Below are 11,727 nucleotides of genomic sequence, written 5' to 3' on the forward strand. Positions count from 1 at the left end.
CAAGACCGTAACGATAGACTACAATACACTGTAGGAGGCAATGTCGTCGACTGGTATCCGAGATCCAGTCACCACACCAAATCCGTCTACTACCAGTAAGTTTTGAACCACGACCTTCCGCTACGACAGCCCAGCGTTCTAACCACTTGACCCATCCGGAAGTATTTTGCTTAACCAAAAACCTTTCAATATGAACCATCGAAGCAGCTTTTATGGGAAGTGTTACTATACCTTTTCAATAGAAAGTAGGTGAAGGCACACCATCGGTTAGGGCATGCCGAGAGTAGTTCCCATGGTTTGATATTGGAGATGGCAACGTGAAAGGTAAAGAACGTCCTGGACAGCCGAAAAAGTTCCAAAATGAAAAATTTGATGCATAATTTGGGGGTAACTCCAGCCAACCTCGAAAAGAACTTATAGTGGCGCTGTAAGTTATTCGCAGAACCATTTCTAAGCGCTGGCGTCGACTAGGAGGTAAGGAAATTGTATACCTCATGAACTGAACCCTAGAGATGAAGAAAGGCGGGTACTTCCTTTTGAACTTCGGATCAAACGGCAAAACCGGAAAGGTTTTTCGGAGACTAGTCAAAACAAGCACTGAAATAGGGAGTCCTGCTCCTCCAGCAGTATTCAGAAAATATTGTCACTTCAGACGATCAAAGAGTAACGTCAAAGGACTAAGAGGACTAAGTCTTTTCCCAACGTGCCATACTCAGATGTTAGAAAAATGGGGAAGGTATTAGAGATAGACAATACTTTGAATGGTTTTAAAAAAGGATGTGGTTTTTTAGATGCGCACTAATAGCATTTGAATTCTTCCTTTCTTCGTTAAAAAATGTGTGTATTGCCTTCAAAATATTCAAAATGTGTCATCCATTTTATTCCAGGCTGTTCAACTTCGCCCGGATGATGCCCGTGCCCACACCAACCTAGGAGCCATCCTACATCTGCTCGGACGAACTCAAAAAGCGGCTTCTAGTTATAAGCAAGCTTTAAGACTGCAACCTGGTGATCCTACGACATTAGCAAACCTTGCTAAGCTAGGAATAGGTGAAATGAAGTAGAAATTGTTTATATTCTGTACACATGCATATATCATTCGAAGATGGTATTACAAAAATCTTAAAAACATACCAAGCATAGGCAAGAGATGAAGTTTAAAACTAATAAAAAAAACAGAGAAAAGAAAATGATTTATATTTATATTCATCCCCTAAAATTAAATAAAATTAAATATGAAAGTATGTGTCTCTAAAATTCTGTATTATATTAGAGTTTTGTATCATATATATTATGAAAAAGGACAATTTGTTTTATATAATACATTGAATACCTATGTACCATGCATGCAAGAATAAGAACAGTAAAATAATGACCAGATTGTTATGTAAAATAAAGTAAGACACTCAAATGTATATCTAAAACTAAACTAAATGCGATAATGTATTATATTATGAAATTTACATTATCTAGGAATGAAAAACAGGCGAAAATTATGATAAACAGAAAATCAACTAAAGAATGAACAATAAATTTAACTTAGTGTATAACTGTATTTTGTAAATATTGGAAATAACATATATAGTTTAATTTGAAATATAAAAGATGAAAATAAATTATATGAAAATTAAAGGTGCGTTTTCTGTGTAATAGTGATAGGACCAATTTAAATTCGGGAGACTCTGTGGGAAAGGTGGAAGTATTATAAATGATTGACCAAAAGACACACATCTACGTTCCCAATACGTAGAGCAGATAGATTATTACGGGGAAAACATAAAGTATAAACAGCGAACTAAACTGCGGGCTGGAGTCCTCTCTCACCAAAACAATACACCAGATGTAATATACGTGATCCTGGCTAGCAAAGAGCAAACAAACAGGAGGCAAAGGGTACTTCTGTGAAGGTACACTTTAGGGTGGTGGACCTGGACGACTAATAACTTCTGCCTCCATCTGCCTTGGTTGTGGTCATTATTAGTTGTTGGCGGCAATTACGAAAAAAATTCCCTTTCACAACGTTAAAATGGTACATTTAGTTGTTCCCAGCAACAGCAATAGCACAACAAGAAGAACGTCAATAAATCAAAATTTTAATTTAATTTTTGAGGAAGTGAAGGAATAGGAAGCCTTCTAGCCATAATACAAATATTCTACAAGAAAATTAGGAAAAGGAGAGCTCTTTGAATCTTGCATAGGAAGAGAATCAAAGTCATCTTATATCTTATACTTATGAACTTAAAGTTGGTTTAAGCGGAAGGAAGGTAACCAAAAGCAGTTACAGCAAATGAATAAACCAGGAACGATGATTCGGAAAATTTCGGACAGTCGTACCGTAATGATCGCGGCTTGGCGACGGTAGCGGGATTATATTCGTTTTTTTCGGGATTAGCTTGAACAAATAATGCACTCTATAGTGTGCAGTTACCTTAAATTTCGCCGAATATTACACATTATTGAATGCATTCAGACGAATTCATCGTGACAGAAGGGAACGACCTGTCGCATTCATCAACGCTACTGCGCATGTTGCTGGCAACAACTCTATAAGTTCAAGGCCTGGTTTAGCGAGGCCGGCTGATCGAGGGACGGCTGATGGGTAGGGGAGAACAAAAGAACATTGGAGAACATGAGTTTTTGGCGACGGAGTCACGTCGAACTGAAGGAGTGCTTTTATTTGGAGAAATAAAATAAGGGCGCAGCGACTCATCTTGGCGATGATGTTGTGCGCCACGTCGACCACGCCCCTACCCCCGACATCACGAGTCAGGTTCATTCGCTCCACGGCAGAGTTTGGATGATGCATTCGGAATTTGGACATAGTTGTCCGTATCCACCGCTGGATGTTTTTCAGATCGGTCTTCGTCCACGACAATAATCCAAATGCATAAGCCAGTGAAGGGATAGCGAATATATTCAACGCACTTATTTTATTCTTCACCAAGAGATGCGATTTCAGTACTAGCTTTACACGTAGCAGGAATTTGGACAGCAGAACATCCTTGAGATCACCAACTCGACCACGGATTCCTTGCAGAATTCCTAGATACTTGTAGAAGTCTGTCTCGGTCACAGCTTCGATGTGGAGGTCACCAATGTTATGTCCGGCATGCGGCTCATGGTGACCTTTGCGAATGGCTTGGATTCGACACTTGTCTAATTCAAACTCCTTCCGAATATCACGGCTGAACAACAGGCTTCTAACATGGTCGTCAATACCAGCATACAACTTGATGTCATCTAAGTACATCAAGTGTGTCAATTCGCACGCCATATTTAATTGGAAAACCATGCCCTCTAGCATCATTCAGTAGCCATGAAAAGGGGTTCAGTGCCATGCAAAACCAAAGGGGACTCAAGGAATCCACCTAGAAGATGCTCTACCGTATACGGATGGACTCTGAGGTATTATCACCCTCAGATGTACGCGCTGATAAGGTGATATGCCACCCTTCGATGACTGTTTCCAAAAACTTTATTAGTTTCGGATCAATGCGATACAAATGTGAGACGATTAGCCAGGTATGCGGGATTATACCAAGTCTTGGCATAATCGATATAGCAACTTAAGTGGTTTCTTTGGCCTCTAGTTATTTGTCCTACAACTACCGAGTCGATAGTAAGTTGCTCTTTGCAACCCCTTGACCTAACTCGGTAGCCCTTCTGCTGCTCCTATTGTATGGCGACCGACTGTGTACGCTGGTAAATTTATTATACCAGAAATTCTGCACCCAATCCAGACGTCGGCCCCCCCAGTTCTTCGAGCTGTTAATGGCTCGTCGAGCTTCCTCTTCGGTAACATACGCAAAATGCATGCCAGGCATATTCGCATGGCAAGTGCCTTCGCTGGTGATCCACTCAGCATGCTGGGCAGGTAATCCCAAAGTTCACTACAGTATTCTTCGCTGGTGATCCACTCAGCATGCTGGGCAGGTAATCCCAAAGTTCACTACAGTATTCTTTCGCTTCCGTTACCGAAAACGTATGTTGCATCCTGGACATGTCTGGAGTGACTTTCGCCGTACCGTCGTAACCGACTGCATATGACAAAAAGATTCTGCTTTAGTGTGTCCAGAATTTCAACTACGGATGTTTCACTGGGAATGGCATAGTTCCGTTAAATCCTCTGCACTTTATTCTTCACCCGTCTGCTGGCATTGCCAAAGCTGAGTTGAGTCAACCTAGTGAGTCCCGCCGAGGTTCCAGATGAATTTTTCATGGTGAATCTCTTCGGTCACTCAAACCAATAAAACGAAAACGAATCTTCTGACCGTGCAATCTGACAGCCGTAACTGCACCACAATACACAAGTGACTGTAGTTGCAGCAGTGACACATCAGCACTTAGTCGAGATGTATCATTAATTTGAGATATAATTCCGGGAGCTGCTGGAGATGCATCGAGTCTGGGAATACCTGGTCTATACAAAGGATCCCTTTCCGACAATTCTATACACGCTCTTTAGAATTCGTCCCGAACCTCAGCGGAAACCTCAACTTGACGGTGGAGAAGAGTGCTTCGGCGAGTACTGAAGCTGTTGCCTGTAGTGCTGCGTCGTGTTGTTGATGTCTCCACCTCTTCCCCCATTGACTCTTGGTCACCAGTTTCCGCGATAACCTCAAGTCGAACACGCTCCCTGATGATGCCCAGGGTTGTGTCGCTCCTAGTAATAAAGCGGTACTGGTCTGCGACTCGCTATACAGTCACGCCGACCCAGTCACCAAGTTAAACGACTCCCACGGGTTATCCTCAAATTTCTTCTTATTCTCATTTTTGGTGGTGCATTTGATTCTTAAATGCAAGATGTGGTGATAGGTTCCTCAGTGAGTAATCTGCAAGATTGCAAAGTTCCTGCACTTTCTTCACCTACCCCGTGAGACGCTGCTGTGGCATACAGCCGTTCAGACTGAAGCTATCCATCCCTCCTCCTTTCGTAACCGGGCTTGGGACCGGCTATGGTGGAGTTTTATACTTTATTATGTTGGTTTTATTATTCATTAGTTATTTTTTTTATTTATTTATTTTTGTTTTTTTTTGTTTTAACTTTTCAGGTTTTAGCCGCATTTTGGTTGTGTTGTGCGATTATTTTCAAAATTCGGTGCGCAGTTACGCACCGGAAGAGACACGCACGTTCGGTGTAATGACACGTTAGGGATCGTAGCGCTGAAAGGACCACCCAACGTGTGATGACGGTGTTGAGAAGTTATCCACCGTCGTGCGAATGTTTCTCAACACTTTCGAATGCTGGCACTGGATATACGCTTACGCCCATGCGCACGTGTCGTCCTGGCTGGATGGCCAGATGAAGCGCGAATGAGGACGGCCACACGTTGGCAATCGACAACAACTTCAACGTACAGAGGAAGGAGATGGCTACTGATTTGACTCAGAGACTCATTCATAACTGAGTCCTTGTTGTTATTGTAGCAAAGTATTCAGAGAATCTAGAAGTGGGAAGTGGAGAAGGTCTATCCTGACCGTGGCTGAGAAGACAAGGAAAGTGAGCTTGATCCAGGGCTCCAGCAAGAAAAACACGCTAAAAGTGGAGATCGGAGAAAGCTAGATTGCCATCAAACATGATTGCAGAGAAATGATAATTGACGCCAAACTTAGCCTTAATCAATGGATGCCCAAAAGCAGCAGGCGCGAAGGCAGCAATTGCAAGAACAGTGTTGAATTTTTGAGGGCTCAAACAGTGTTGAAAATTGCTTAAATATAAGCGAAGTACAAAATGCGTCGCCTGCGTGGTCGAGGAGCTTGCAAACTATCATAATAAAGACGGAAGCGAGTGAACTGGGTAGTTGGGTTTACCACGTCATATTAGCCATTTTCTCACGTGAAACGGCGGCTTCTACGGTTCGTTCTAGACAGGATAGGTTTAGGTGTAGTAGCATACCAGGAGATCCAGTTGCTGAAAGGTTAAGGAGAAGAAAACCCGAAAGAGCGAAAAGCCCTCAAGGCTAAAAACAAACGCACCCTACGAACTAACCAGGATCGTATTTGAATTAAGGTTAAAGTGAATATTCCAGTAACGACTGAACTGAATATAATGAACGTTATGTTATGAATCCCAACCAACAATAATGTGTTCATCGTGATTTCCGCCCAGGGAAACAGCCAAATCAAGGACAACATAGGACATTTAAAAAATATGATATTCGCAGGAAAACAGTATTTATAAAATAGTTTCTATTCTATCTATTCTATTACAGCGGAGTTGGATATTTAAATTTTTAGAGCATGGACGCCCGAACCATAAAAGAAGAAATCAAGGTCAGTTTCAAGAACACCAGAACGTATTGAAAAAAAACATTAACCTAAATATTCGTTTTGAGAATGATGGGGTCCTAAGTCCGCATCAACTTAATGCTGGACCGGACCAAATGGGGAGCAACTTACTCCCTCTTTCCTGGTCCACGGACCCCTCGCTTAGGGCTTGCACCCAAACTTTTAAAAAAAGTCAAGCGACGACGGCTTTACGGTTTCTTACCACCGTAAAGCCGTCGTCGCTTGACTTTTATTAACCTAAACTTTTGTATCTTAGTAAGAGCAAAAAGCGTCCTGAAAACATTTCACTCTGATCAAAATACTTCCTTATATTTACTGGGGAGTTCCAAATCAGAACTAGGAAGTGGTCATCGAAATCAAGCAATTACCAGAGAATTCACGTTTTAAAAGATATTCCTAAGATGAGTAGGAGCCCTTGGGCTTCATTTAACATATGAGGCTGGATGAGGAATGAGGTTGATGATGCAATTCGTTAGGCATTTCTCTCCCTCTTACTCAGGTAAGAGGCTCTCGAGTTTTCAAGTCACACCTTTAAGGTTATTACATACTACTCCATATCGCTTTGAAGCATATCACGATTTTTCTAGTTTAATTTACATTTTAAAGTGCGGTCTCAGCGTACCGAATTACGGCAATGTCTGCAGAAGACGTGTGAAGAACTGTCGCGTGTCCAAAGGACCTCTTTCACACATTCTGGCTAGCGCAGAGGCGTCCAAGCTCGTGTCGATGAGACATTTAAAAATCACCATCATCAACGGCGCAACAACTGGTATCCGGTCTAGGCCTGCCTTAATAAGGAACCCCAGACATCTCGGTTTTGCGCCGAGGTCCACCAACTCGATATCTCTAAAAGGTGTTTGGGGTCCTGACCTACGCCATCGCTCCACCTCAGGCAGGGTCGGCCCCGTCTTCTTTTTCTATCATAGATATTGCCCTTATAGACTTTCCGGGCTAGATCATCCTCATCCATACGAATTAAGTGACCCGCCCATCGTAACCTATTGGAATCGTCCATCCTCATGTAGGTGACCAAAAATTCTTCGGAGGATTCTTCTCTCGAACGCGGCCAAGAGTTCGCAATTCTTCTTGCTAAGAACCCGGTCCCGTCTGGAGAGGCCCATGTATGTTTGGGGACCGCTTTCCGCGCACTTACACTCCCCCTTTAGCATGTATGGGGACCCCCTTAGATACGACGGATGTATATAGATCACTGTATGCGTGAGCGTTTACGGTTCTCACCTCCACCAAATTTGATGTCAATCGCTATCGGACATACAGGCAGAGAGACAGACAGACAGACAGGCAGACAGTAAACCGATTTTAATAGGGTTTTGTTTTACACAAAACCTTAAAAAGGAAGGTGTTCAATTTTTCTTTTGTTTCCGTTGCAAGTACAATTCCTCGACCTTCTGCCATTTCTTAAGTTTCCGAAAGTGGATCTCCGCCTGCCACCGGGCCTCCTCGCTTTCGGCGTACTCTTGAACCAGGAAGAGTGCCTGCCATTCCAGTCACCTTGTGGCCTTTTGTGCTACTCTTGGCCTCATTAACTAAATTTTTGGGAAGCAAAAACGATGGGGAGCTTGTTGTAAATTAAGTCGCGCAATATATGTAATGGCGGAAAATTCTCAACTTAGACGACCCCTGCACGTCTGAATCTCGTCGTTCGTTGAACTCTTTTATCCCCAACTTGGCACTTACCTCTTTAGAATTATTATTTCATTGTGTAAAATGTCAAACCGAAGCTGCTCATTTCACCCTTTAAAGCTTATCAGCTTCCTTGAGTAAACCATCTACTTAATAAGCGCTTCTTCATGGGTTCTTCATTAATAAACACCTTCTACATTTCTTATCTATTTGTTTGTCACTTGAATCAGTCTCCAAATGACTGCCACTTCTCTCGTCATCACCATCATCATCGACGGCACCTCGTGTTCCATATTATGCTATACATACGTCTACCTTAAACTGAGCAGAAAGAAAAAGAGCCCTTAGTCCTTCAGTCCTTTGCTTATGTGGAATGTCTAGTCGCAGTTCATATACTGAGTAATACATCCTCGACATTTTTCCCTACACATGATAGATAGGCTACTCTTCAAGATACCGCTCAAACTCCCCTTTCCTTGCCTGGCCGCGTCCCCACTGCCAAAGATATGAGATAGTAGACATTGTCAAGGACTCTTTCGACATCTCATATGGATTGGTACTTGAGTTGGAGTTTGTTGGGTTTCTACAAAGGATATTTTGCCTACATGCGAATGATATGAAGGAGGGTTCGTTGGTTACCCGGATTTTGTTGTCAGTAGACAGGCACTGTGGTCAGAGTATAGAGTTTTGATGAACTCTATCGAGACCACTTGAGAGTCTTTAAAAAGGATTCGAAGGCACGATATGATGTCATACTTCTGAATGATACAAGTGTTTTATCTATTTCATCCATGGGACTAGCCTCGAGGCAAAATTTATTGAGAATTTCATTTGATTTATTTAATGCTTCGTGGGCGAGTATGTGATCCTTTGGAATGAAATTGAAAATGTTATCGGAGCTTTCTGATGGTGTAACATGGAGAGGAATTCAATATGTTTCGTGATTGATCTTTACTTGGAGAACAGCTCGAGGATACTTTTGCATTAGTTCGCTCAACTTTACTTTTTAAATTCAGGAGTTTTGAGTTATTTAATTGCCTGAATACTTTGCCGCATTTACACCATTTATTGCCAATTTGGGGCTAAATTTCCACTGGTCCAAAGTGATATTTCACGACAATATTGTCCCCATCTACTTAAATCACTTCCAATGTAAAACAAGGATTCAGCACGCACAATATCAAATCCACATTTACTTTCCACTCGACAAATTTTCCTCGACCCCGGAGCTAACGAAACGCCAGAACCGATTGCTTCCTTAATTCATCATGAACGGAGCAGAAGCAGCAGGAATTATACAGACATTATCCTTTCGTGGTTAAACATGCTGCATACGAAGAAATCATAGTGGAGGAAAGCGCATTATCATCTGTTTTTGCCACACAAATAGGTCGAGGGAAGGAGCTTATATTCCGAAAAAACTTGTTGAATGATTTCCAAACAGTTCTCGACACGATTTCCTTTTTACACACACATTCGGGTACTTAGAGGCGGATGCACAATCAGAGGAAAGAAGTCAGAGTCCTGCACGAAAATTGCATGGAGCTGATCTTTGGCCAAGTACCAAGAAATGAGCTGTTGCTTATTTTGTAATAGCCATTTTGGTGTTTTTTATTTGAAAAAGGAAGAGCACTAGGAAATTCGATTCAGCACCGAATGTAGAGGGCCATTTTTCAACGTATAAATTTTGGCTTTTTGTTTTATTGTCATCTGTGGAGTGTGAAGGGATGTCCTTTTCAAATAGTAAAGAAGTGATATGATTTATAGGTTGGATGAAGAATTATATCGAGAAATTTACTTGTTGGAAAAGTTTTGTGTTATGATAACTTTTGGCTACAATTGCTGCTTACACAAGCAGATGGAACACCCAGTAAGTAGCCTTACTTTATAACACTACTTCCAAGTGTTCCAACCTGACATCAGCTGTTAAGTATTCTCCCATGTTCCTCAATCTGCTTTATATAAGTGCCGGGCACTGTATCAGAACATGTGTGAAGGGACCAAGGGGTCCGTGGTCCCAACTGTTCCTGTCCGCCATCCAGTATTGTATTGTTGGATGGTGGAAATTGCAGTGCTACGAAAGGGGTGTCACATACTCCGCCGGTTAACACAACATCTAAACGACCGGGAAGAGGTATGTATCATAATGACAGAGTACAGATTAGCGTAAAGGAGATCCCGCATCGCAATAAAACAGAAGCAAAACTCGCTACTAGCAGGATCGACAAAGTGAATGGCTACCCAAGGGGACTTGGTTACAAACTGGTAATCCGAAAAATTGGAATTGGAATCCCTGATCACCTAAGGCGGAGCAGATGCATCGTATTGTACGAGCACTATTCCCTGCGCACCCCGGACAAGATGACAACGTCTGCCCGGAGAGCGCCGAGGACTGCGCACTTTTCTCTATAAAAAGTTGGAACAGGCGGTCCTCTCTATAAAAAGCAAGAAGGTGCCAGAACCCACTAGACTATTCTTTCCACGTCACACTAGACAATTCTTTCCAAACTATGCTTTACGGAGGGACTATTCGAAGAACCGCTGCTTGCTGCATGAAACGCTAGAGGGTCAAAGAAGGATAGTGGTCACATTGGGGGTAGCGAAGGGATCCATTCTAGAGCCGGACCTCCGGAACACTTCCTATGGTAGTTTACCTAAACTCGACATGTCAGAAGAGTCGCGCCTGCTTGTTTATACAGATGATATCGAGACGCTTGTTGCTGGAGGCACTGTCTTACAGGCGAAAAGTAGACTGGGCACATTGATGCGACGGATGAGCGGATTGATGACTGCTCATGGCTTTAACCTTGCACTGGAAAAAACCGAAATAGTCATCCTGACTGAAAAGGAATTCCGACCCTGCGTTCCTTATCGTTAGGCGAGTTGATAATCGAGTCAAAACCAACGGTAAAGTACCTTGGACTGACTCAAAGATTAACTTTTTTGAGTAAATAAAAGCAGCAACGAACAAGCCTGCAGCTGCAGTTTCGGTATTAAGTAAGCTAATGGCAAATATTGGGGTTCCTACGTTTAGCAGACGACGTCTCCTGATTAGTTTAACGCAGTCTGTTCTGTTCTACGGAGGTATGGGCTGACACCCTTGACAAGGAAGTATATCGTAAGCATCTCTCGCAAGTTCAGAGACCGGAAGCTTTGCGGGTAGCGTCTGCGTACCGCACTGTCTTTGAACCGGCCATGATGGTGATCGCGGAAGTGATCCCCGTTGCCCTTCTTGCTAAGGAGCGTCAAGCCATATACATAAAAACGACAACGCTCCGTAGATGACTGGCAACTCTTTTGGCAAAATGAAACTAGAGGCAGATGGACTGCGGGGCTCATTGGCAACATAGGTGCGCAGCTGAATTGGAGGCAGGGAAGACTGCATATTGCTTACCCAGTTCTTTAGTGGGCATGGCAGTTTTCATTCTTACCTGCACAAGATTGAAAAGGCACGATCCCCGGATTGCGTGTTCCGCAATTGAGTTGTAGACGATATCCCTTTACACTTTTTTTCCTGTGGAAGGTGGACTGGGATTCGTCAGCAGTTGTATTTAAACACTCCCTCTCCAAACAAAATTATCGAAGAGATGCTGAGAAGCGTTGGCAGGTGGAGCCGTTTTGCCCATTACATTCGGGTCCTTTCGTTGCAATGAAGATAGAGCTCGACCGGCTGAGGAGCTGGATGGAAGTGGGTTCCTTGAACCGACAGTTCGCTTTCTCCTCTCCCTTTCCATTTGGTGAAAGGAATTCTTTGATTTGAAGACTCCGCGAGGCGGGAGTCCTCGGGGCAAGCCC

The 11,727-nt window shown here is 42.9% G+C and overlaps 1 protein-coding gene across 2 annotated transcripts in view; it reads left to right on the top strand.

Moving 5' to 3' along the window:
* LOC119646407 (protein O-mannosyl-transferase TMTC2) overlaps positions 1-1,632 on the top strand; it is a 184,881-nt gene extending 183,249 nt beyond the window's left edge. For both annotated transcript variants that reach the window (XM_038046851.1, XM_038046852.1), the window contains one exon: positions 888-1,632. In XM_038046851.1, coding sequence (XP_037902779.1) covers positions 888-1,064 — 177 coding nt within the window. In that variant the 3' untranslated portion in view covers positions 1,065-1,632. The remainder of the gene's footprint in view (positions 1-887) is intronic.
* The last annotated feature ends 10,095 nt before the right edge of the window (positions 1,633-11,727 follow it).

Source organism: Hermetia illucens, chromosome 1 (assembly GCF_905115235.1).
Source record: "Hermetia illucens chromosome 1, iHerIll2.2.curated.20191125, whole genome shotgun sequence".
Classification (NCBI taxonomy): Eukaryota; Metazoa; Arthropoda; class Insecta; order Diptera; family Stratiomyidae; genus Hermetia; species Hermetia illucens.